Source organism: Schistocerca americana, chromosome 2 (assembly GCF_021461395.2).
Source record: "Schistocerca americana isolate TAMUIC-IGC-003095 chromosome 2, iqSchAmer2.1, whole genome shotgun sequence".
Taxonomy (NCBI): Eukaryota; Metazoa; Arthropoda; class Insecta; order Orthoptera; family Acrididae; genus Schistocerca; species Schistocerca americana.
In genome coordinates this window covers 791,980,052-792,007,764 of record NC_060120.1, presented here as the reverse complement: position 1 = coordinate 792,007,764, position 27,713 = coordinate 791,980,052, and the positions used below count along the sequence as shown (strand labels likewise).

Sequence of the window (27,713 nt, the reverse complement as noted above, 5' to 3'; positions counted from 1 at the left end):
ACCATAACAACTTAGTTGATTGTTTGATTCGACATGGTAACGCTCGGCCTGACACTTGTCTGAAGGCTTCGAAACACATATTTAAGCACGGTTGGACAATGTTATCCCATCCACTCTACAACTGTGACCTGGCTCTCTCTTCTCAGCCTGATCGAACCCTTAAAGGATGCCATTCGTGGAAGACATTTTGAAGATGCCGAAGAGGTAATTCGCAAAGAGGAAGAAATCGCTTTGTGACCAGAACAAGAAGTGGTACCGGGAGAATACACGCCCTTGTGTCTCACTTGAAGAAAGTCATAGAACGGGAAGGGAATTACGTGAAAAATGGGCAATGTAGAAGAAACATCATTCTTTCTTGTGTGTACGTTTCATCGTGTTCATACAGGTACAATTTGACAAGGATTGGGCTGGTGATCTTATAGTAGGAACCATCCCGGCATTTGCCTGAAGTATTTTAGGGAAACCATGAAAAACCTGAATCAAGATGGCCGGATGTAGATTGGAGATTTCACTCACCCGAATCAGTGACAGTCATTTTGAAACACTGTTGCCTCATTCTGTTTATTTCTCGTGTGAAATTCTGTTTGCAAAGAAGTTGTTCTTTATTGTAAATGGCCTATGCTACACTGTTCATTCATTTCTCACTTCCATTCACTTTAAGAACGTTCCTTCACACAAGAGCACTTCACACACTACCAGCTGACGTCAGGACCATAGCGACGATGTCTTGTGTACCGCAACCTCCCATTTGCGAACCTGAAAAACTGGGCCAGTGAGTGAGTGAGCTGTTAACGTTATAAATTGCATTACTTTGGAAGTAAAGAAGTCAGTAAGAATAGAATAGGATGAAAACATAGTGTGAAAGTGTTATGGAAGTGATAGTTGTTTTATTATCATTATTATTGTTTATTTGTGTTGCTTTTTTTACCACGTCCCTACTTTGTTTTTTTCTAAATAACCCGTCACTGTATAGAATGTACTGCGTTACATGTATATTTTAACTTTCACTTTGAATGAGTTTGTTTTAGTAAACTCTTTAGTCTTCTTCGACAATTCGTTGTACAGTTTTTTTTTCTCGGCGCCATAACAACCTAGTTGATTGTTTGATTCAGCATGGTAACGCTCTTCGTGACACATATCTGAAGATTTCGGAATACATCATTCAACACGGTTGAGTTTTATGTTATTCTTTCTTGGTAATTCTAAGTTCATTGTAGATATTGTTCGATGACACGGACTGAGAGCAGTAATTATGAACGTTATTCGATGCGTACAGTTGATTGGTACATGTTGTGCATAAGATCCTTAGTGTTTTGAACAGATCTTTACAATGAGCTCGACTACTATTTTTGGTTTTTGCTCTTACGGTCCTTTTCTGTAGTTTGGAAATTTTCCGACAAAATAGTCCTCATTCGATATTACTCACTCATACCAACGCTTTCTCCAATCCCCGGAAAACTTCCGGATATCTTTTAACTCTCTTGGTGATGCATATTTACTCTCATTTATGCTTTTAAAATGACGACATTTTAAATTTTTCTATTTTCCCGAAACATTCAAAAGGCACATAGGAATATGGAGGCTGGGGCAAAATGACGTCATTGGTTACGGCCAAAAACTCACAAGTAACTAAGTGTGAGCAAGTGAATTATATCGGTACAAAAGCCATGATTTTTTTCTCTAAAAATCCATGAGTTTCTTTTCTGACTGCGTCACATAAACCACGTTGAGCTTGTGAGAGGACCTCATGTGTGGTGTGCTGTTAAAATCGAAGAAATCTGTGAGCGTAACCATCACATTTCCACACTTCTCAAGCATTTTTCGGTCTTGATCCCGAATGCTTCCAGTGAGATGACTGTCCGTTATTTTCAACGTCCTATACTTAAACCTATGTTTCATCACCCGTTACGACACCTTTAAGTAGTTCTGCATAATTGTGGACTTCATCTTCCGACTCTTGACCGCTTTGTTCCATATTCAGTAATCTTGGATCAAATTTTACTGTCACACTTCATGCCCAAAACATCTTAAAAAGTTTCATGCAATGAACGAATTGATGTGTCAGAATCCACAGTAACTTCTCTGTGTTCCGGCGAACGTTCATAAACATTTCTCCCGCTTTTTCTATGATTTCATCATTGATGATGTGCTGGAGCGTCCAGGCCTCTCGTAATCTTCAACATTTTCACGGCCTTCTCCACTGCGCTGTTTGCCAAGTCGAGCAGAAATGGGCTTTGTTGTGCTCCACATTTTACGTTGCTTTTGTGAAGTATACTAGCACTACACTCTTCTTCTTGGGACTCTAATGTAAAAGGTGTCACGAAACCAGCTAAGTACAAATTCCGTTCAGTTCACACCTATTTACTTATATCAACACATATAAGACAACTTTCGGTATTTCCTTTATGTCCGAGTAAAATAACGTGTGTCAGGTAAATTAACGCTTCGGAAACCTAGATCCAAAAACTTCACCTCATATTTAAACGTGCTTTTCGTGTTGATTATGTATACTTTCCTTCGCTGATGTCACGAATTTCACTCTGCGTCTACTTGAATAAACGTATGTTTTAGATATTTTTCGAAGATATGATTCTTGTGCATGACCTATTACGTAATAAGTAGTTGTTTGTGATCCACAGTTACTGTTTACACATATTACAGCTAATGTATCGTGTTATTTCTCTCTTTCAGGACAAGCCTATACTGTCTGCATCTATCGTAAATTAACGTTACTTCGAGTTTTTCAGAAAAAATCTTCATATTTAGTGACTTCTGTTGCCGGCTTACAAAATAAATTAATGCTGTAAAACATACACAGTGTTGCGCTTTTCATTTGTGGTCAGGTTACTGGGAAAACTGTAAAAGCCACTTTATGTCAAATCCTCAGGTGATGGAGCACGCTCCCTGTTTAACCGGTGAAGTTGTCTGGTCGATAGAGCAGCATCTGGTCTGTCTTTGTCCTACAGTAGAATGACATCTGTTGACAACCATTTCTTTCGTTTGTTTTGAATATACCTGCAAAGCCTTCGTCATGCCTCATAAAAAATTAACACACTGATTAAAGTCCCAGGTGTCACAAAGTCAAGACCATAGCACCATTCTAGTCCAAAAAGATCGTCACCTATAGTTGTTGTTGCTGAATCCGCTCAAAAAAAACTTTTGCTTGTTTTGGGAAGTGAGCACGCATTGATTGTTGTTTCGTTTCTGGAGTTCTGAGAGAAATCCGTCATCCATCGTCGCAGTTCTGTCCAAAAAGGCCCCAAATTTCTCGTAACATTGAACATGTTTGAACATTTACTGCATTTGCCGAGAATTGTTATTTTAAGTCCAGATGTTTTGTACTCAATGTACACGAAGTGTGCCACTTGGTGACCCAGAAAGGTTTGCGAAGTGATTCTTGAACTGAGACTTCATAGCTCTCCGCTTGCCTCCAACGACTTGTTCTGGTCACTGCGTAAGATCATCATCCGCCGCCGACTACCGTCCATAGCAATCGTCATCATACCTATCACTTCGACCTTTCCTGACCACTTCCGCAGCACACCTCGTTCAAAATGTAGTAACCACATAGGGATTTCACCCTACGGTGAATTTGTGGTGTAATCTATTCTTGCGACCTCAAAAATCGAATAATGTTACACTCCTTTAACTTGGCCGAATCGATCATTACAATGCTCGCAATAAAGTTCGTACCGAAGAGTGGGCCGCTCAAGGTAAAGCGGCAGCGGCAAACGGAACGACTTCTGCCATGTATCAGTAACATGGTGAAATTGTAGGAGACCTTAAAAAACAAAAAAAATCTCGTATGTGTGTACTGCATAAACTAATGAGATCAAGGTAGTAAAGAAAGTAATTTTCATCACCTCCTCTATTAAATTCATCGTTTACATTGCGCACCGTTTACTGACGCAGAACCACAACGGTTCACAAATTCAAACGGATGCAATGTCAGCGAAAAATCCCGGTCAGCTCAAGTTAGCCAAAACGAGGTTCCAAACGTTTCCAGTCCATAACCACAAGCCAGGTTCATGTACAGCAGACAGGTAAGCACTGTGATCCAGTGAGCAACCACTCGTACGGCGCACAACACTCTAGGGTCTAAGTAGCTCTGTAATCAAAGTTAAACTAGCTTTTTAGTCGGTTTGGCGGTTCCGGTTATACCGATCACTCTGGTACCGTGGGATCAGCCCACGTGATATGAACCATGCGCCTTCTGCTGGTGCCATTGTGGAACAAGTTCTCTGTTGGATCGATGTGAGTCACTAAACTGAGTACTGTATAGCTGGCGTCCGGATGAAATCTGTCATTTGATTGTGGTGCCTGACTGATCTGCACAAGGTCTAGGTTAAGTTGAAAGATGATATCTTGGTTGTGAGTTTGCGAAGCCAACGAATCTAAATACCAAATTAACATTTTGGAAACAATTTCCCTGTGGCATAGCCTAATGTTTACGATCGCGCCACATTTCAGCCGAACGTCAGTTGTGCTGTACTCATTTCAGTTGCCCGTAGCCTCGATAAGTGTTGTGCTGTAGTGATTATCTCAGGCTGGACGCCTCCTGCCGGAATCTTGTGCACTTCAGTCCTTTCGCAATCGCTGTGCGAGCCGTTGCTACCTCGGCGGGAACAATATCCCCTACTAGTGTTGCCTAACTTTCTTATTTTTGAATTAAATTTGTAGATTGAGAAGTGATTTGCTTTCCCCATAAATGATGGTAAATCTGAATACAAAGTCCCCTTGCCCTTAATTTTAGCAGTGCGGAGAATGTACCATGGCTCAGAGGACGGCTCTGTTACTGTTGCAGACATCACTCAGCCAAGGCACGACGTCATCATCGGACTGGGCGACGCCGCACTGGGCTCTCAGTGGCAGCAGCTACTCGCAGACTCCGCAGAAGGGTGCGTACCACAGCCGCCTGCAGCTCAGCACGTTACAATTATTTAACTGAAAAGTTACACTTGCGTGTTCTTAAACATCTCATCAACTGCGATAAACCACTATCTTAGATAAATGAGCTCTTACTTCTAACTCGTGAGATCGTAAGACAACGCAACCTAAAAGTTTTCCGCACTACCATTCTAATTCTGTGCTTTTTTTAGGTGACATAATCCGCTTTTAGAGCAATGTACTGTGGCATTTTCCCAGCAGGGTCTTTCAAAATAATACTGAGAAGATTGCAGATACCTCAAAAATACGATTCTGAAAGGACTGAAAAGATATACCTTTACCATAACCACATCACAGGATGAAGAAATTTTTAGCCATAAATTTTAATTCGTGAGGACACAGGATGAAGGCAAAGGGTACCAAATCAGGCGACATGATTGCAACAATTCATAAAAGTCCCTCGGCTTTTACCTTAAGAAGGCACCTTAGTATGTTGTTCCGACGAAAATTGGCTTTTTTGTATTGAAGTACACTTACCTTCTCAGTTACGTGTCTAATTTGTCGGATTGTTAGCAGTGTTCAATTGTTGTCTTGCCTTTTTCATCATCATTAACAAAACAAATCCATTTCATCTCCCAGAAAAGCAATGGCTGTGTATAACCTTTCCGGCATATAAAATCGACTTCATCAGTTTCGGTGCAGCACATCCTACTTTAAACCTCTACCTTGATAGCTGTTTCATATGTTTCGTGTGAAGTTGTGGAAGCAAGTTTAAGCGATCGCAAGAGGCCTGCGAAAAAATTCAGATACTTTCATTATTAAAATAATTCAGCAATTTTTCTCTATATTTTAGTCACAATGAAACAAACAGTTTACGTATCATGTAAAATGTACTACACTCTCTCATCTGATTTCACCTGGTATTAATATTTCAGAAGGAAAGTTGCTACTCACCATATAGCGGAGATGCTGAGTCGCAGATAGGCACAACGAAAAGATTTTCACACTTAAAGCTTTCGGCGAATGGCCTTTGTCAACAATATACACATGCACGCACACACACACTCACACACACACACACACACACACACAATGACCTTTGTCAACAATACACACACACACACACACACACACACACACACACACACACATATATATATATATATATATATATATATATATATATATATATATATATATATATATGCGCGCACACACACACACACACACACATTACGCGACTGCAGACCGAGGCAACTGAAAACGGCTTCAGTTGCCTGGGACTGCAGTCGTGTGTATGAGTTGTGTTTACGTGAGCTTGTGTGTGTGTGAGTAAGTGTCTATTCTTGACAAAGGCCATTGGCCGAAAGCTGTAAGTGAGAAAATACTTTTGTTGAGCTTATCTGCGACTCAGCATCTCCGCTATATGGTGAGTAGCAACTTCCCTTCTGAAATATTGTTACGTTCCATCCTGGCTTTTCCATTGTTTGATTTTTTACCTGGTATTAGCTACTTCATATACATTTTAGTCACCGGTCATCCAATATAATTTTCTAGATGGTGTTCATCTGTACGTCACATAGATCTTCAGGAACGCTACAGACATGTATTAATTTAGCCATCCATTCCTTAACAGTTGAAAATGAAGCATCAGCTACCTTACACACTTTCACTAACTTGGTATTAATGTCTGTTGCTGATAGACTGTACCTAAAAAAGACACTGCATTGACTTTAAAGACTGCAGCAGGCAGTGTAATGGACAACTATGTCAGCTGAGGCGTGTTATGGGGGAGGTGGAGGGGGGGGGGGCGGGGAGAGCGAGCTCATAGCTACATGATCTGCTGGCAATTGATGCCGTTTGTGCTATTGCCAATTGTGTAGTTTCTCCCTGTATAGTTTTCTTATTCATGAACCGTTCTCGCTGCACTCTTCATATAAGGAAAAACGTAGCCTGTATACCTCATTTAATATCTAAGACAAGAATATGCACTTCAATCTCCTATTCCTTTTGCCGACAATGCTCTGCACCTCACGAGCAGTGACGCCCCCAAAGAAGTTGGTCTTGCAAGTTCTGGAATCAATGACTCTAAAGAATACTTACAAGCTGCGCAAGCCTAGGCACGTTGCAGGGTAGGTAAACTCCCTGCTGATTGGGCTGGTGTCATGTATGATGTGCATGCTATCAACGGTTTTCCAGCTGCTGCACTGGCTACTGAGACAGTGGTTGTCATAGCATGAAACGTGTGCCAGATGAGGAATGCCACAGGATAGCTGAGCTTTGGTGCATGTTAAGCTGGCTTACATGCTGTCTGTGAAGTTGCCAATGTTGAGGCAGTTCCTACTGCTGCATAAGCAAACAGCCACAGTGGCTACACCCCTGGCTATTCCACAGCTGCTAAGATGGGCATTTGTGAGTGATGTATGTTACAGGGGGGAAGAACTGGATGTTGTGCAGACTGCTGTTTGTACTGGCGCCAATAATGCTTGTATTGCAGTAGCCATAGTGAGACAGCTGTGCAAGCTGAGGCATGTTGCAGTTTGGACAAGCTCATTGCTGCATACACTGCTGATGCAGATGCTGAGAAAGCAGTATGAGATACCTGTGTGCATCAAGGCTTGTTGCACGAAACAGAAGCTCACTGTTGCAAGGGCTACTAATGCTGCTGCTGATGTAAGTAATGTAAGACCCCTGTGTGAGCTGAGGCATACTGCAGTTTGAACGATTTCATTGCTGAATGCACTGCTGATTAAGGCACTGAGACAGGCAGTGTGAGCTGTGCAAGCCAACGCATGTTTAAGTTTGGTCAGGCTCATTGCTGTACAGGCTGCGGATGCAGGTGCTGAGATAAGCAGTGAGAGACAGCTTTGTGAGCTGGAGGAAGTTGGGTTTTGGACGAGCTCATTGCCTCATGGGCTACTGATGCAGCTGCTGAGATAGGCATAGTGAGATAGCTGTGCAACCTGAGGCATGTTGCAGTTTGGATAAGCTCATTGCTGTGCAGGCTACTGATGCAGGTGCTGAGATAGGCAGTGTGAGACAGTTGTGTGAGTTGAGGCATGGTGTATTTTGGATGAGCTCACTGCTGCACAGTTTGCTGACGCACGTGCTGAGACAGGCAGTGTGTAAGAGCTCTGCGAGGCAATGCATGTTGCAGTTTGGACAATCTCATTGCTACATGGTCTGCTGACAAATGCTGAGAAAGGGAGACAGCTGTGCGAGCCGAGGGACTTTGCAATTTGGACGAGTTCATTGCTGCATGGTCTGCTGGCAGAAGCGCTGAGAAAGGGAGACAGCTGGCCAGGCCGAGGTATGTTGCAGCTTGGACGACCTCATTCCTGCGTGGGCTGCTGACACAGGTGCTGAGGTAGGCAAAGTGAGACAGCTGTGCAAGCTGAGGCATGTTGCAGTTTGGACAAGCTCATTGCTGTGCAGGCTGCTGGCGCAGGTGCTGAGACAGGCGGCGCGAGACAGCTGTGCGAGCCGAGGCATGTTGCAGGGCAGGCGAGCTCGCTGCTGCACGGGCTGCTGGCGTGCATGCCGTGCGTGCTGTCGCCGGTGGTGCTGCTGCGGCTGCTGCTGCACCGGCTGCTCACCACGGCGGCGCCGCACCTGGCGCGCTGGCGCAGCTGCGCCTCCAGGTCGTCCTTCGCCTCCGCCGGACACGCCGAGGGCCCGCGCACGCCGCGTAGCAGGGCTTCCTCCACCGACACCGAGCCCAGCTCCCTGCGCAAGAGGAGGAAGGTACCAGCACCTTCGCCACTGTTCTCCATTTCTTTTAACATTTCATTGTCCAGCATAGTCACAGGTAGCGTCGCTCAAAAGCAAGAAATAATAAGATGGAACAGTAGTTCGCTTACGAACACATTAATCTAGTGAGTGGACAACTGCTTAGCCTTATTATCTTAAGAGCATAGAGATAGCCAAAAGGCGTAACTTACTTTTGTAATCTCACAGGTTTTACACTGACCACAAACCATTTCCAATAGAATTTTGTCACTTGGAGACGTGTCTATCATGACCTAAATACCGTTATTTCCAATCTTCATTTTCATGGTCCAGTCTCCTTATTTTTACAAATATCTAGTTTAGGAAACTACATCTTTATGCACTCTGGGGAAGTATGTTCACTTTCGGTAATGGAAACTTACTTTGTGTTCTGCCTTACGGCAGGTCTTGTCATGGGACAAGCCTCGTTAGAGAGTTCCTCCGCATGAGCGTCTAGGGAAGTGATTCCAGTGGTGGTTTCCCATTGCCTTCCACCGGTGATGATGAAATGATAACGAGGACAACACAACACCCAGTCCCTGAACGGAGAAGATCTCCGACCCAGCCGGAAATCGAACCCGGGCCCCTTGGCATGACAGACCGCCGCACTGACCACTTAGCTATCGAGGCGGACAAGGGATTATGGAAAGACAGTACAAGCATTGGGCAGTGATAGTGGTCAATGATAACAATGATTAACAGCAATGTGGGACGTACAATGTTTGAACTGTGTATTGAACTTGGAAACATGTGTCTGATTAAGTGAAAGACCAGTCTGGTGTGAGGTATTTTTGTCAAGTTAGACACGAGATCAGAAACTTGTAATGAGGTAATATTTAAACGATAGAATTATTCGTCGTGTGAAGGTGAGACATGTTAATGAGTCTTGCCAAACTAGTGTTAAAACACAGATTGCACACACGCTCCCGCCTCCCTCTTCCTCCTCTTCCCCCCCCCCCCCCCCCAACCCCCCACTCCGCCACTACAGGCCGCAGAAGAAAGGTGGCGTGAAACTGAAAATTACCACCGAGACATTCTGATGGTTTCGCTGTGCTCTTAAACGTACAATTCCACTTTACAACTGTCCCAGTCTCGCCGAAGGTCATCAGTGGCTATAACAAACGTATGCAAGCTAGAGTCTTTGTAAATGTCTTACTTTTCATTATGATGATTGCAATGAATCTCAGTGTGGCGTCTGTCTTCCCTAAATGACGTTACAGGTGGCCATTCTCCTTTCAATCTCTTCGGATGCTTGCTTCGTAAATGTATCGTTGACTGTTTCCAGAAACTGATCTACATTCGTCTGTTCATTCAAAAATGCACGTTTCCATCTGTTTATGTGAAATTTGTTACACTTGTACATGTTAAACGCCATTTAACAGACGCTGCACCAATTGTCGATCCTCCCCAGGTAGCATTTGGCTACAGTTATCTGACGTTACAACTTTCCTATAACCAATAGCACCGGTTGCAGCTGCATAGCAGCGAATTTTTCTGTTCGGTTTTCTTTCCCGTCAGTTTTCCGATAATTTGATGTGACCCTATCCAATTTCTTCTCCTGCGCAAAAGTCTAGAACTTACACCAAAAACTTTGATGTAAAAATGCACATAAGAATGAGAATAAATTCTCGAAACGCGTTGTGCTAAGCACGAAAACATAAATAAACAGTGCAGTTTTTCATTATTAAATCATGAAAGTGTTTGGTACATTGCTTTTCAAATTTTGTATTGGGTAACTGGTTGTGATATGGCAGTGATAGCGCCTCTAGTGTATAGGTTCCGACTAACTCAAGCACATGACTCACTGCGTGATCGTGACCGACAGGCTTAAGTCAACAAAGCACCTGTTGCGCCTGTGGACGCGCAAGGTAAACAGCTTCCCGCAAGCTGGACAAAGATAGATGAGAGAAACTATCGAGACTAAGCCTTGCTAGGATCATTATGTTTGGAGCTTTCAGTGCCGATCTGCTAAGTAAATGAAAAGTCTTGTGCATTAGGCTCTACGTTATTAATTTTGTAATAAGTGAAATGTTTAGCTACAGGAAACATCAGAATATCAGTGATGTTAATAGCATGTGAAGCGGTTCTATAAAAAAAGGCTAATGGTTTTTCGTGTGCAGTTCGACACCTGTATTTGTTCTTTACTTAGAATGACGGAAGAAGCGGAGGTTACCGCGTGTCACTGCTTGTAGTATGGACTTGTTGCAAAGTAGATTATTTGTAGTTTCTTCGGCTTCGGAAATGTCTCTGCAATTGTTTAGCAATACGCCGCCTTGACGGAGGCTTACAACACCTTGTTCTGTACATTGGTCCAGATTGCAGTCACGTAGGGTGCCCTATCACGTTTTTGGGACATTTGATGTTTCCTTTTGATGTACTGCACATTCAAAGAACTGGTGCCTAATATTTTAAAAACAGGTCGCAAATTTTAAAACTTTTGTTGTGATAACATAAATTGCTTCTTATTCTAAGCAAATATAGTTTTCAGCCATAAAATTCGAAGTAATAGGAATGGTACAGAGAAACATTAAATTAATTAACGAAAATGAATGGTGTTAAATAAGAATTTTAGTATTTTGTTGAAACTGAAGGAAGTTTAATGATAAGAAAGATTAGAGATGAGTTGTAGATTCCCGCCGCTACATTCAAGCAGAGGTGGAGGAAGGGAGATAATACTGCATGCTAAAGGTTCTACGTGATTCTACAATAACCAATTATCTGTGGCGGCTGATGTAGTACGTGGTCAAAGAATTAGCCACGATCCTCTGTACTGCTTCTTGGATCAATTTCGCCATCTGCCTTTGAGTTGGCCGGTCGTTGTGGCCGAGCGATTCTAGGCGCATTGGTCTGGAACCGCGCTGCTGCTACGGTCGCAAGTTCGAATCCTGACTCAGGCAAGGATGTGTGTGATGTCCTTAGGTTAGTTAGGTTTAAGTAGTTCTAAGTCTAGGGGACTGATGACCTCAGATGTTGAGTCCCATGGTGCTTAGAGCCATTTGAATCATTTTGAACCTCATTTGTTTGTCATGTTGATTGTTCGTTGTGTCTTGGGTCTCATGTCAGGTACATTTTGTCGTCCATTTGCATACCAAATGTGCAAGCCTTTGAGGTCGAGCTTGTCGTGCTGTCGACTCCTTTCCATGCTTTTCCGTCTCTAATGTGTGCTGTAGTCGTCTGGCCTGTGTGAAAAGTGTACAGTGTATTATGGCTTGCTCTGGAGAATCTCTCTCCCCACAAGTATATTTTTACCTGGCACTGAGGTGAATGCAGTGTAAATGCATTGGGTAAGGTACATGCCCAGTCAGAAAGTGGACTATGCATCTGCTTTGGTTGATAGGTCTCATTCCTAAGCTTTCCTGCTGGTGGGAAATATCGTATCAGCTCTCCAGCTCTTATCACTACTATTCCATTCCCGCTGCCAGCTGTCCGTCTGCTACCGCTTTAAGTGACCTTCGTCTCATATTTCTTCCCCTCTTATGGTACTTATCTTGTCCAATCTTCCTATCTTGAGCCAATACTCTGAGGCCCGATATCTTATGGTGTTTTCTATCGGGTAGACTCCCACGACCACAGAGCTTCAAGAGATTCGGTCCGAAATCCCCCGACAACCTGAGCAACAGCACATTTCTTTACCTTCGGCTAACATCTGTACTGTTAGTAACAAAGCTAAGGCGGTGTGCCCGTGTACTCGCCACAAGCCCTACTATCGACTCAAAGATCGTGCAATGATTTTTGCGCAGTGTGACGGATAGTAATCCAACGTGTTCATTGTTTAACCTGGCTAGTTTGTCTATTAATTGTTCGGGCTTATCACAAGTTATCTGTGTGTGGTTTCAAAAGTTTAGTCGTTCGTCAGTTTGTATGCCAGAGTACATTGATGTCGTATTGCGTTTTTTGTTCGATCATGAGCTTACTTTGTAGTTTGCTTTTTAAGGTTATTTGCTTTGTTTTGTTGGTTGCTACGTTAAATTTATTGTTTTTACACCACTTCACTTTTTGGATGCTTTTTTAATTTTTTTAAAAATTTTATTTGCTGCTACCTAATGACAAATACAGGCCGTATTTTTACAATAAGGAATTGTTTACATGCATAATATGAAGTTCTTATTATTCTAATAAAGTTTTAACAATATTTAAACTTCAAATGCTTGTAAGTTTAAAACTACTTAGGAAACGGAAATGCTTAATCTTAAGAGTTACGTGTTAATAAGATAGGGAAATAGGAAGATAGAAATAGTTTAGATTTATAGAATGCCACGACCGATCCCAGCACAGGAGGGAAACCTCAGAAAGACTGCCCTCTCTACTCCCGCACCCCCATCACCACCCCGGTCTGCTACTACTCGCCATCCGAGATAGGGATGGAAAATCGACCTGTTAAAACCCATATTGGTTCTGAATAATCGGTGTTGTCGGTATTTGTTTGTTCTCGTTTGTTTTAGTTTTTTCATTTTTTACTAATAACCGAGTAAAAAACCGGAATATCTATTTGCACAGCAGCAGAGCTAAACTCTTTTTTTTTTTTTTTTAAGAAAACTGTTTTATACAATAATATTCGCTTGTAAAATTTCCGTTGCTTTCAAATGTTGGATTATTATAGACATTGGTAACAGCAACTAGAATTATTTTGAAAACAACGCCTACAGTGAGTTGGAGACCAGCAACAAGCACGTGACATAGAATCTCTGCAGCAGTGAAGATGCAATAATGAATCTGTCGCCGCGTGGCATGGCCTAGAAGCGTGCAAGACTTCCTTCCCCCCCCCCCCCCCCCTCCCCCTCATCATCCACCTGGTCTATGCGGTAGTTTTGCGCTCTCGTCATCAGACATCACTTGTGTTGTTGCAGGAGAGTACCATGAACGATTTGGAGGTCTTTTTCGAAGTGCGGCCTCTATGAAATACACTGTTCCATTTGCTTTAAAATTTTAAAAACGAGAGGAGGCACAAGAAACTTGCGATATCATATAAGCAAGAAACATCCACAGTGATCTTTGGACGATGAGATAGATTTCACTGATATACCTATAATTCTACAGACGTGGTATAAACTCGGGATAATAGCTGGGCCCTTAATTTTGTGGTTGCTTCAGGGTGAAAATTTGATACCATCCAAATGTGAAGATGCGGGGAAGTCGTCAACTTGTGGCCTTCAACTCTCGCGGCAGCCGCGCCCGTCTTGTTCACCTTTGTAACCTTTGTTGGAGACAATGAGACTAATTTCCACCGCCATCTCAAAGTATGTCGGTCGTGATCTCCTACTGCTTCACCGTCGTGTTCACTTTTCAGTCTTCGGTCGAAGTCTATGTTAATCACTGGAAGTAATAGCAATGAAAGCCGAAAATCGGTTATTTCAGAAACCGGTTTTTTGGCGGTTTTAACAAGTCTGGTTAAACTGGAAATGAGAACGACCGGTGTAACCGAAAACCGGTTGTTTCGCCGATAACCGCAATCCTTATTTGAGGACGATGACCTCAGCACTACTTCGTGCTTCTCGCCCACAGATAGCGTGATCCTATAACTAGGTACCTGGTATGTTTACTAGCATAAAAGAATGTGTTTCTATTATCTGTTCACTATTACTGCTTGTTGCAAGGTCAAGTTTGAGCGTTTTATGTAGGACGCAGCAATTGTACTATTCGTGTAGCTGTCACCGGACTTAGCTCTATACTGTGCGGCTGGTGCCGGCGGAGGTTCCTCCCTCGGGCATGGGTGTGTGTGTTTGTCATTAGGATAATTTAGGTTAAGTAGTGTGTAAGCTTAGGGACTGATGACCTGAGCAGTTAAGTCCCATAAGATATCACACACAATCGAACATTTTTGAACTTAGCTCTATGTGTTGTGTGTGTCTTGTTTGTGTTGTATGTTTAACAAAACTAACTGTGCCTTTTTCCTTACACAAGTTGTTGGCAGGTATTTGTTATATCCATACAATAATAGTTGTTCTAAATCTATAATTCTTAATATTATTTTATGTATAGATCTTTCTCTGTACGTCATTATCACTTTCTTCTTCGATATCTGAGTCTGTCTTAGGTGCATCCATTCATGCTTTATTGAATAATGGGACAACACCGATTATACCGCGTGGTTATAATTAAACTTACCCTATTTGACACATTACAGTATGGAAATTAATTACCGCACGAGTAGCAAAATAAGTGGCATTAATATCCAGAATATGGGGTGCATGATATCCACGCGTCATAGCGCCACCGTCCAGTTCCAACTACGGCAACGAGGTGCCGTGATCAGTCATCGTGATTCATAGTCTCACACACAGCTGACCAGTCGCAGTGCACTTGTTGATGTGACAACATGAGCTTGGACAAAAGAAGCACGGAATTATCGGTGAAGCGCCCGCAGCTCGTGGTCGTGCGGTAGCGTTCTCGCTTCCCGCGCCCGGGTTCCCGGGTTCGATTCCCGGCGTGGTCAGGGATTTTCTCTGCCTCGTGATGACTGGGTGTTGTGTGATGTCCTTAGGTTAGTTAGGTTTAAGTAGTTCTAAGATCTAGGGGACTGATGACCATAGATGTTAAGTCCCATAGTGCTCAGAGCCATTTGAACCATTATCGGTGAAGCTCTGTTGTCAAAACAACAGTAATAACCCCATTTGTAAGGATTACGGAAGGGTCCTCTTCCTCCACCTACTGTGCACAGCATGGTGAAGAAGTTCGAATCAATTGGAGAACTGGGCTTCGCTCCGGGAAGAGGCCGACGACCAGTTGCACCACAGGCGGTTGATGAAATCGCTGTGCCCATGGCAGACAACGCTGCGCTCAATTCCCGATCGTCAGGCAGTGCGCGTGCTGTGTCACAACAGTTGAACATCCCGTGGTCCACTGTACGGAAGGTGCTTCGAACCACTCTCAAATGCTACCCGTATAATATTCATATCTTACAGCAGCTTGCACCACAGGACGCACAACGACGTGTTGACTTCGCTCTCCACTTTCTCGCAAGGATTTAAGTTGACGAGGGCTGGCCCTGGACCATCATATGGGCAGACGAAGCTCTTTTTATTCTGACGGGTGGGATGAACACACAGAACTGCCGAGCGTGGGGATCTTCACCCCAAGTCACTGTACATGAAGTTCCTCTGTATGGTGAACATGACACCGTATGGTGTGGTTTCACGGCTACGTTCATCATTTCCCCTCTCTTTTTTTGAACGGGTTGGCGCTCAGGGACCAAAGGCGTGCAGTGTGACTGGCAAGCGTTATTGCGATATGCCTCGCCAGCACGTCATATCCGCCCTACAGGAGAGAGACGCAATGAACTCAACAGTTTTCATGCAAGATGGGGCGCCACCGCTCATCGCTCGTGAAGTGCACCTGCTTCCCCGAAACACGTTTGGAAACGGTCGAATTCTAAGCCGATCGTTTCCAAATGCTTGGCCAGCACTATCACATGATCTCACTCCCCGTGATTTCTGGTTGTGGGGCTGTCTGAAGGAACATTCACACATGTGATGATCTGAAGCGCAGCATATCGAGAGAGGTAGTCAGAATACCTACGGACATGCTTCGTTTTCCGTGCAGAATGCAATCTTGCGTTTTCATACTCTTCTGGACACTGATGGGAGCCATAGTGAGCCCCTTTCGTAGCAGAAATGATACCGGTGTGTAATGGAATCATGTACCATAGCAGCATATTAAAAGTGTTTCAGTTGAATTGATTCTGCATTATTTCTTTCCGATGTCCTTGACATTAATGCTGCCAAGTTCGGTAGTTGTACGGTAGTTAATTTCTGTGTTAGAATCGTGTTAAATAGGGAAGGAGAGGGGAAAGTGTAACGGAAAAATAGAAATGAGCGTTTGGCGTCATTGGCCGGGAGGCCCCTTGCGGGGCAAGTCCGGCCGCCTTGGTGCAGGTCTTACTACATTCGACGCCACATCGGGCGACCTGCGCGCCCGATGGGGATGAAATGATGATGAAGACAGCACAACACGCAGTCCCTGAGCGGAGAAAATCCCCAACCCAGCCGGGATTCGAACCCGGGCCCGTAGGACGGCAGTCCGGCACGCTGACCACTCAGCTAGAGGGGCGGAGAGGGAGAGTGTAATTATAACCACCCGGTACATTTAAAAAAACGAGAACACGTTCAGCTGTAATTTCACATCCCGTTCATTGGGCATCGGTTTCGAGGCTACCCTACGCCATCCGCAGGCCCTCTGTATCAGATAGCGGCTGAATTGCCTCAGCGACAGCAGTATGTACGTCATATGTAAAAATAAGCACCAGCTCTTGCTCACACTATCGAACACAATAGGATCGATATTTTACCAATATCAGTATTGATAACAGGCAAAAATCGTCGAAATTCTCGATTCAAGGGCAATATGAACAGTCTATACACATAATTTGTACGGAACCCTCAGAGTGCGTGTCCTATTCGCTCTTGGCCAATTTTTTATTATGATCGCTTCATTTGCTGACTTCCATACTGCGGGTATGCCTCCTTTTGCAGTGCTTCATTAATTAAGTCTGTCAAAAAGTGGATGAACTGTGGTGCGACATTTTTATGGTTACAGAATGTACTCCAAAAGCTCCAACAGCTCTGACGAACACTGTGACCCCTTACCCCGTGTTGTATGAGGAGGCATCCTGGTGGATGAGTGAGGAGGGCGACGTGGTGTGCAGGTGAACCTGACCGTGGACTGCACGACTGGGCTGGAGGGCGGCGCCGAAGACGCGGCGGTGAGCACCAGCCGGTCCCGCGGGCTGCACCGGCCGTCGTTCACCCAGCAGGGATCCGGCCTGCCCGTGCACCAGCCGCTGGAGCGCGCCTCTTCGCTGGTGCCCGCGCCCAGGGACAGCCTGGGACTCGAGCCCGCCATGCAGGTAAATGCGGTCGGTATACTGCACAGAGGAAGAATCGCACGGGATGTCGCAAGGGTCAATATTAGGACCTCTTGGTCTTAACCTACATATTTACATCTACACTCATGCTCATAAATTAAGGATAATGCTGATACATGGTGAAACTACGCCTGGTGGGCGTTTGAGGGTTTAAATCACCTCGGCGTATGATCATGCGGTGCACTTGACCTGCGATCGTCGCACGGTGGCGCTGGCAGCAGTCCACATACGCAGAGGTGTGTTGGTGCATGACAGAGTATGGTGCTGCGAGTAAGTGTGTAGACGTTTTCAGACGTACTAATGGTGACTGTGTGTTGAAAACGATTGCAGCAGAGAGGAAACGTGTCCAGGCGCTACAGTACGGGACGTCCACAGTGTACAACACCACAAGAAGCCCGATATTTCACCATCAGTGCCCGAAGACGGCCACGGATTACTGTAGGTAGCCTTGCTCGGGACCTTACCGCAGCCACTGGAACAGTTGTTTCCAGACACACACTCTACAGACGACTGAACGGACATGGTTTATTCGCCTGGAGACCTGCAAGGTGCATTCCACTGACCCCTGGTCACAACAGAGCCCGTAAAGCCTGGTGTCAAGAACATAGTACATGGTCACCGGAACAGTAGTCCCAGATTATGTTCACAGACGTGTCCAGGTATAGTCTGAACAGTGATTCTCCCCAGGTTTTCATCTGGCGTGAACCAGGAACCAGATACCAACCCCTTAATGTCCTTGAAAGGGACCTGTATGGAGGTCGTGGTTTGATGTTGTGGGGTGGGATTATGATTGGTGCACGTACACCCCTGCATGTCTTTGACAGAGGAACTGTAACAGGTCAGGTGTATCGGGACGTCAATTTGCACCAGTATGTCCGCCTTTTCAGGGGTGCAGTGGGTCTCACCTTCCTCCTGAAGAATGATAACGCACGGCCCCACCGAGGTGCCATCTTGGAGGACTACCTTGAAACAGAAGATATCAGGCGAATGGAGTGGCCCGCCTGTTCTCCAGATTTAAACCGCATCGAGCACGTCTGGGATGCTCTTGGTCGACGTATGGTTTCGCGTCTTCAAACCCCTAGGACACTTCAGGAGCTCCGACAGGCAGTGGTGTAAGAATGGGAGGCTATAACCCAGCAGCTGCTCGACCACCTGATCCAGAGTATGCCAACCCGTTGTGCGTCCTGAGTACGTGTGCATGATGATCGTATCCCATACTGATGTCGAGGTACATGCGCAGGAAACAGTGGCGTTTTGTAGCATGTGTGTTTCGGGACAGTTTTCTCAAATTATCACCAATATCGTGGACTGGCAGATCCGTCTCGTGTGTGTTCCCTATGTGCCTATGCTATTAGCGCCAGTTCTGTGTAGTGCCACGTTGTGTGGAACCACATTCTGCAATAGTCCTTAATTTATGAGCATGAGTGTATATCCACATACATACTCCGCAAGCCAACGTAAGATGTATCGCGGAGGGTACCCTGTACCACTACCATTCATTTCCTCTCCTGTTTCACTCGTAAACAGAACGAGAGAAAACGACTGTATGTACGCCTACGTATGAGCCCTAATTTCTGGTATCTTATATTCGTGGTCCTTACACGCTATGAATGTTGGAGGCAACAGTATTGTTCTGCAATCTCCTTCAAATGTCGGTTCTCTAAATTTTCTCATTGACGAAAAGAACGTCGCCCTCAAGCCAGGAACTCCCATTTGAGTTCCTGAAGTATCTCCGTAATACTTGGGTGTTGTTCGTCCCTACCAGTAACAAATATAGCAGCCTGTCTCTGAGTTGCTTCGATGTCTTCCTTTAATCCGACCTGGTACGGATTCCAAACACTCGAGCACTATTCAAGAATGGGTCGAACTAGCGTCCTATATGTGCGCTCCTTTACAGATGAGCCACACTTTCCCACAATTCTCCCAACAAACCGACGTCAAACATTCGCCTTCCCTGCTACAATCCTCACATCCTCGTTCCATTTCATGTCACTTTTAAACTTTACTTCCAGGTACTTAAACGACGTGACTGTGTCAAGCAGGTCTCTACTTATGCTGTATCCGACCATTACAGGTTTGTTTTCCCTACTCTTCCGCATTAACTTACATTTTTCTACATTTAGACCTAGTTGCCATTCATCACAACAACTAGAAATTTTGTCTATCTCATCTTGTATCCTCCTAAGTCACTAAACGACAAAACCTTTCCATACACCATAGCATCATTAGCAACCGGCCGTAGATTCCTGGTCACCCTCTCCACCAGAGCATTTATGTATTTAGAATCCTCTCACTCTTCCACTCGCCGTCGAGGACAACTTACTACGTCCTGTTACTTAAGAAGTCTTCGAGCCACTCACATACACTTTGTGATCAAAAGTATCCAGTCACCTAGCTGAAAATAGCTTGCAAGTTCGTTGCGCCCTGCATCGGTAATGCTAGAATTCACTATAGTGTTGGCCCACCCCAGCCTTGATGACAGCTTCCACTCTCGCAGGCATACGTTCAGTCAGGTCAGGTGCTGGAAGGTTTCTTGGGGAACAGCAGCCCATTCTTTACGGAGTGCTGCACTGAGGAGAGGTATCTTTTCGGTCGGAGAGGCCTGGCGCGAAGTCGGAGTTCCAAAACATCCCAAAGGTATTCTATAGGATTCAGTTCAGGATTCTGTGCAGGCTAGTCCATTAGACGGATATTATTGTCTTGTAACCTCTCCGCCGCGGGACGTGCATTATGAACAGGTGCTCGATAGTGTTGAAAGATGTGATCGCCATCCCGAATTGCTCTTCAACAGTGGGAAACAAGAAGGTGCTTAAAAGATCACTGTAGGCCTGTGCTGTGATTCTGTCATGCAAAACAACAAGGGGTGCAAGCCCGCTACATGAAAAACACGACCACAGCGTAACATCACCACCTCCGAATTTTACTTTTGGCACTACACACGCTGGCAGATGACGTCCACCGGGCATTCGCCATACCCACTCCCTGCCATCGGATCGCCACATTGTGTACCGTGATTCTTTACTCCACAAAACGTTTTTCCATTGTTCAATCGTCCAATGTTTACGTTCCTTACATCAAGCGAGCCGTCGTTTGGCATTTACCGGCGTGATGTGTGGCTTATGAGCAGCCGCTGGACCATGAAATCCAAGTTTTCTCACCTCCCGCCTAACTATCATAGTACTTGCAGTGGATCCTGATGCAGTTTGGAATTCCTGTGTGATGGTCTGGATAGATGTCTGCCTATTACACGTTACGACCCTCTTCAAGTGTCGGCGGTCTCTGTCAGTCAACAGACGAGGTCGGCCTGTACGCTTTTGTGGTGTACGTGTCCCTTCACGTTTCCAGTTCACTATCACATCGGAAACAGTGGACTTAGGGATGTTTAGGAGGGGGGAAATCTCGCGTATAGACGTATGACATAAGTGACACCCAATCACCTGACCACATTCGAAGTCCGTGAGTTCCGCGGAGCAGCCCATTCTGCTCTCTCACGATGTCTAAGGAGTGCTGAGGTCGCTGATATGGAGTACCTGGTAGTAGGTGGCAGCACAATGCTCGTAAAATGAAAAACGTATGTTTTTGGGGGTGTCCGTATACTTTTGATCACAAAGTGTATCTGGGAAACTATTCCATTTTAATCCGGGCGCCGTATCAAATGCTTTCCGGAAATCTAGAAATATGGAATTTGCCTGTTGCCCTTTATCCATAATTCGCAGGACATGACGTGACAAAAGGGCAATTCGGGTATCTCGCGAGCGGTGCCTTCCAAAACCGTGCGGATTCGTGGACAGGAGTTTTTACGTCTCAAGGAAATTTATTATATTCGAAGTGAGAATATGTTCAAGGATCCTGCAACAGCTGATGTTAAGGATCTTGATCTGTAATTTTATGGGTCCATTATTTTACCCGTCCTATATACGGGAGTCACCTGCGCTTTTTTCCAGTCGCTTGTTACTTCGGGCTGACCGAGAGATTCGCTATAAATAAATAGTCTTTGTACAATTTCAAGTGGAGGCTCAAAATCTTTAATGTTTATAATGACTCAGTAATAGCGATCAAGGTTCCAAATTCAGTCTTCGTAGACAAAGCACAGATGACAAGTAAACAGGCCTACAAGTGACACAGTATTGTTTAAATCTTAATCTCACAAAGACTCAAAGTGTGCGGTTTCAAACAAGCACTGATGACCTGTGAGCATCAGAAGTAGAATTGATAGTCATCCACAAAATCAAAAAAATTTTGTAAAAATCTTTGGGGGTATTGTTGTATAACAAGCAAGGCGTCTGGTATCAAAACCAACAAAGTCACTGAAGGCATCTTTTTCAGTATGAGAGGAAACGATGATAAATCACCAAAGCTTTTCATTCATAGTTACATCGGTAATGGTATAATATTTAAGTTCTATTGTTTTGTGAAATCTATTTTATAATGAAATCGTTTTTTTTTTTTTTGTTTAATTTAACTTTTGACTTGGCCGCTTTTGTTATAATTTTATATAATTTTAATCTCTTTTTTTACAAAATTGCACTCTTTTTAAATTCTAAATTCTTATGAAAAAAGCAGTTAAATGAAAATAAAGTGACACTGTAATTACTTTTCCTTATAGCAATAAAAAATCGTTTCAATATAGACTGGATAATAACATATCTAGGAAAACTGAGGAGAACACAAAACAAGATTTCTCTCACTAGAAGTCTGTAGTTCACTTTGATCCTGAAAACTGTAAAAAGAAAACGATCTGAAAATAATCAAGTATGTTAACACAATCATTATGACACGTGTTGTTCACACATACTGAGTAATATTGTTGTTTTCAGTCTTCAGTTTGCTCTCATTTACGTTGAAACGTCAGGCATTTCATTTGTACCAATGACGCAGATTTCGGAGATTCTGCAAGCTGTTTCATTAACTACTATTATTGTTTTATGAAACTGCAACGACTGAAGATCTTCCCATCTTGAGCCAGTGAGTTTCTGCTGATGACTTGTTTTAAATACAGGAAGAGCAATGCCTGTGTGTAGTGTCAATAGAGCCAACGATTTTTCTCTTTTTCACAGACTTTCGTACTCCTCACTATTTACGTTGTTATAATCCTGTTCCTTTTCTGTTTCCTGCGTAATAATTCGTTTGGTCTTGGATATTGGAAAATTCTATTTAGAAGGAGGCTTCAATATATTAGCAGCCTGTGATTTCCAGTCACGCATCTCACTAGCCACACACAGATGCAAGCCAGTTTAGATAACATTTCTTCATATTCACCAGGAAATAGGATTGCTTTCGCGACATTTACGGTAAGAATCCTTCGAATATGGAAATTGGTGGACAGGACTGGTGTTGCCAAAGTACAAATGAAATATTGTGATTTCAAAGAATATACAATATGAAGAATTATTTTACCTGCTGATATGGTCACGTTCTTGCGTAATCTAATAACAGCAGATTCCAGACAAAAACGCTGCAACGTGATTATTGTTGCTCTTTCCTTGACATGGCCAGATACGAATGCACAACCTTCAAGACTTGGCCCATTTTGTTGTAGAACCAAAAATTCAGTGCTCTGTAACACGAAAACACGGAAAATTTATTATAATACACTCCTGGAAATGGAAAAAAGAACACATTGACACCGGTGTGTCAGACCCACCATACTTGCTCCGGACACTGCGAGAGGGCTGTACAAGCAATGATCACACGCACGGCACAGCGGACACACCAGGAACCGCGGTGTTGGCCGTCGAATGGCGCTAGCTGCGCAGCATTTGTGCACCGCCGCCGTCAGTGTCAGCCAGTTTGCCGTGGCATACGGAGCTCCATCGCAGTCTTTAACACTGGTAGCATGCCGCGACAGCGTGGACGTGAACCGTATGTGCAGTTGACGGACTTTGAGCGAGGGCGTATAGTGGGCATGCGGGAGGCCGGGTGGACGTACCGCCGAATTGCTCAACACGTGGGGCGTGAGGTCTCCACAGTACATCGATGTTGTCGCCAGTGGTCGGCGGAAGGTGCACGTGCCCGTCGACCTGGGACCGGACCGCAGCGACGCACGGATGCACGCCAAGACCGTAGGATCCTACGCAGTGCCGTAGGGGACCGCACAGCCACTTCCTAGCAAATTAGGAACACTGTTGCTCCTGGGGTATCGTCGAGGACCATTCACAACCGTCTCCATGAAGCTGGGCTACGGTCCCGCACACCGTTAGGCCGTCTTCCGCTCACGCCCCAACATCGTGCAGCCCGCCTCCAGTGGTGTCGCGACAGGCGTGAATGGAGGGACGAATGGAGACGTGTCGTCTTCAGCGATGAGAGTCGCTTCTGCCTTGGTGCCAATGATGGTCGTATGCGTGTTTGGCGCCGTGCAGGTGAGCGCCACAATCAGGACTGCATACGACCGAGGCACACAGGGCCAACACCCGGCATCATGGTGTGGGGAGCGATCTCCTACACTGGCCGTACACCACTGGTGATCGTCGAGGGGACACTGAATAGTGCACGGTACACCCAAACCGTCATCGAACCCATCGTTCTACCATTCCTAGACCGGCAAGGGAACTTGCTGTTCCAACAGGACAATGCACGTCCGCATGTATCCCGTGCCACCCAACGTGCTCTAGAAGGTGTAACTCAGCTACCCTGGCCAGCAAGATCTCCGGATCTGTCCCCCATTGAGCATGTTTGGGACTGGATGAAGCGTCGTCTCACGCGGTCTGCACGTCCAGCACGAACGCTGGTCCAACTGAGGCGCCAGGTGGAAATGGCATGGCAAGCCGTTCCACAGGACTACATCCAGCATCTCTACGATCGTCTCCATGGGAGAATAGCAGCCTGCATTGCTGCGAAAGGTGGATATACACTGTACTAGTGCCGACATTGTGCATGCTCTGTTGCCTGTGTCTATGTGCCTGTGGTTCTGTCAGTGTGATCATGTGATGTATCTGACCCCAGGAATGTGTCAATAAAGTTTCCCCTTCCTGGGACAATGAATTCACGGTGTTCTTATTTCAATTTCCAGGAGTGTATTTTCGTTTCAAATCTTATTGATATCCTTGTGTTTAAATTGATAACTTGAATTAATTTTCGTAAATTTTGTGACCTGGCCCTCTTTGATACTAGACGCCACAAGTTGTAATGGTACAGATAAATTAATCACAAAGCACAGTTCACTGTGTTATGTCAACAGAAGTTTATCTCACTTAGGTGACATACATAATTTCCTTGTCTTAAGGAATTACACTGTCTGATCAAAAGTACCGAAGCACTTATTAGCGGAAATTAATGTGGGATGTGTCCACCCTTTGACTTTGTGATGGCTTGAAATCTGCTAGGGACACTTTCAATAAAGTGTCTAAATGAAATGTCGTGTGACTAGGGCCTCCCGTCGGGTAGACCGTTCGCCTGGTGCAGGTCTTTCGAATTGACGCCACTTCGGCGACTTGCTCGTCGATGGGGATGAAATGATGATGATTAGGAGAACATGACACCCAGTCTCTAAGTGGAGAAAATCTCCGACCCGGCCGGGAATCGAACCCGGTCCCTTAGGATGTCACGCTGACCCCTCAGCTACCGGAGGAGTGTCTAAATGTCTGTGTACGAATAGCAGCCCATTCTTCTTCAAGAGCGGAATACAGAAGGAGTAGAGATAACATGTTTCTTGTAGTGCCCATTTTGGCAGCAACTGTATATAAATTGCAGATGTTTCAAAGAAAATGCCTTTTTTGCATGCTTCACATGGAAATTTTTATTTTTATGTGTGCACCCAGACGCATTTCGCCTTTTTTACAAGGCAACTTCAGTGGGTGTCCTGAAATATTACACGACTTGTCCATTTCTACGCATAGGTTATGGGTTCACATCTAGGTTATAGATTTAAAAACAGTTCCTTAACTTTTGATGAAATGGAAAGGTTCTTACAGGTAACTTCTAATTCATTGCATCTAAGCAAACCGCTTTTTCTCATCTGGCAACCAGGTGGACATCCTACAGCTCACTTTAAGTTCACTGTTTACGTTACACATCACTGTAACCGCCATCTTTTTAATTCAGAGATTCATTTGTTTTTCTAAGTGTTACCAACATTCTCAGTTTTCTGCATTCAACTGTTTTGTGAATGGGTGTGTGTGTGTGTGTGTGTGTGTGTGTGTGTGTGTGTGTGTGTGTTTTAGGAAAAAAATCTCTCCCGCTCTGTAATACATATACACACACACACACACACACACACACACACACACACAGAGAGAGAGAGAGAGAGAGAGAGAGAGAGAGAGAGAGAGAAATACATACTAAGTGGAAAATCCAGCTCCGCTGATTGCAGCATTCCTGTCTAACGTGTGCCGAAAGTGAAGTACGCCCCTGCCAGATCTGTTGATGTAGAACGTTCTCTTCTTCCCATATAAATTAATGCTGACTGTCAAGCGTCATAGTTTTTCTCTGGAAAACTTAGAAAAGGTTTGTTCTTTCTCGTGTAGCCAAATATGGTCTGGATGTTTGAAACAACGATTTATCCAGCATTTATTAAATTACCTATTACACCTATTTCAACATGTAGCTAAATCAGCTTTATATTGCATTTTTATTTTGGAAAAACTGAAAAGGTTTGGGATCAATTTGAGCATTACAGATGTATAATGTTTCCTGCATTGTGAAACTGTGCATATTTTTATTTTCCTTGTTTTTAATGATTAATGATATGTTCATACACCAATACTGCGTATTTTACATTAGTTTTAGTTTTTCTGAGTGATACGTTTTAGGGCCTGTTTCAGGTTTTATATAGCCTAAATGAGGTACTGAAAGAGCCTTTTTCAGAGACATAAAATGCGCTTCTTACAACCTAATGATACGCGGTTTAGTAATAACCATATACAATGAATGACTTTAGACTCGTATTAATTCTACACGGTTACAGCTTGTTGCTGTGCAGCGGGGTGAGAGATTCTGAGGACGGTTATTGTGTACCCGAAACAGGTAATATTATTCAGAAGACTTTACGATCAAGACAATTAAATAAAGAATTACGTCGAAACCTGTGGCTTATGAGGAACTTGAGGAACTGCTCGACAACTGTACGCATTTCTCTTTCACTCCGTACGCATAGTCATTGTCGTGGCTGGACTGCAGGTAACACTTAGGAACTCACGAGTGATTGCTGCCGTTGATTTCATGAAAGTTGTTACAGCCACCTCCGACTATGGTCGACGGTCCCTGTTGGTCAGTGTATTAGGGCTGCCCGGTCTTTTTTAGCTGTATTTACCTTGGTGTTTTCCTCTTCACAGTCACAACACCAAGGCAGCTTTAGAAGGGTTCAAATGCCCCTGATGGATTTCTTACTCAAGTGATATCCAATGATTAGTCCACCTTCAAAAAATTTGAGCTCTCTGTGCTGACCCATTCCTGCTGTTACAGCTTCTCTTCTGTCAAAATACTCCCCGCCTTCTTTTATACTGGCGAATCGGCCTCTCGTGATATCCAGTGGTTAACTCTACATTACGTTAGGGTGTCCGGATCCTTTTGTTCAAATAGTGTATCTTCTGGGGCCGTGCACCTGAAGTGTATATGAAGTGTTTATTCAGCTGAAATGATCAGTAAGGATGTAGTGTAAGGCGAAGAACAGTACATCTGACTGAAGTCTTTATAAGTATTTTGGGAGTTATATACGCACTTCCTAATACATTTATCTTTTAGTGGGTTTCGGTGCTGAGAATAAAAATCAGTTTCTGCAGAACTCTAACTTGCAACATCGCAATACAAGTAAAATCTTTTACAAATTTTCAGTACAATTGAAATTTAACTCGACACTTGATTGTAAATAACATTTTAGTTACCCTAAAGGATAAAAATTAGTACATTCGTAAATAAATAAAACTGGTGCGTAGTGTGATTCGCGTAAGCTATTCAGCTCAAAGATTTTTGTACCGCTTAAATCGTGGTTCTGTTTTGACTATGACTATTTGTAAGAAAACCCTCATAAATCGACATAGTCTCTTGCTGTAGCTGAATTAATTGCAGAGGTTGCATGAACGTTGCTTTTACAGACGGAACTGCCAGAAGACTCCGAGATCTCAAAGAGGCAAATTAAAGACCGTTTTATTACGTTAAAACGTTAAATAGCGGAACCAGCTCAGATGCCGTTATATTTCATCTGGATCAATGATTTTAGTTAATTATTTCACTTTCTACATTTTCCCATCACATACATATACAT

General features: G+C 44.1%; 1 protein-coding gene across 1 annotated transcript in view; it reads left to right on the top strand.

Annotated features, from left to right (window-relative positions):
• The window catches only part of LOC124594436, an 822,371-nt gene that overhangs the window by 258,803 nt on the left and 535,855 nt on the right, over positions 1 to 27,713 (top strand). Inside the window, exons 22-24 of the mRNA XM_047132812.1 lie at positions 4,805 to 4,898; positions 8,387 to 8,631; positions 17,297 to 17,497. Of these exons, the coding sequence (XP_046988768.1) occupies positions 4,805 to 4,898; positions 8,387 to 8,631; positions 17,297 to 17,497 (540 nt within the window). The remainder of the gene's footprint in view (positions 1 to 4,804; positions 4,899 to 8,386; positions 8,632 to 17,296; positions 17,498 to 27,713) is intronic.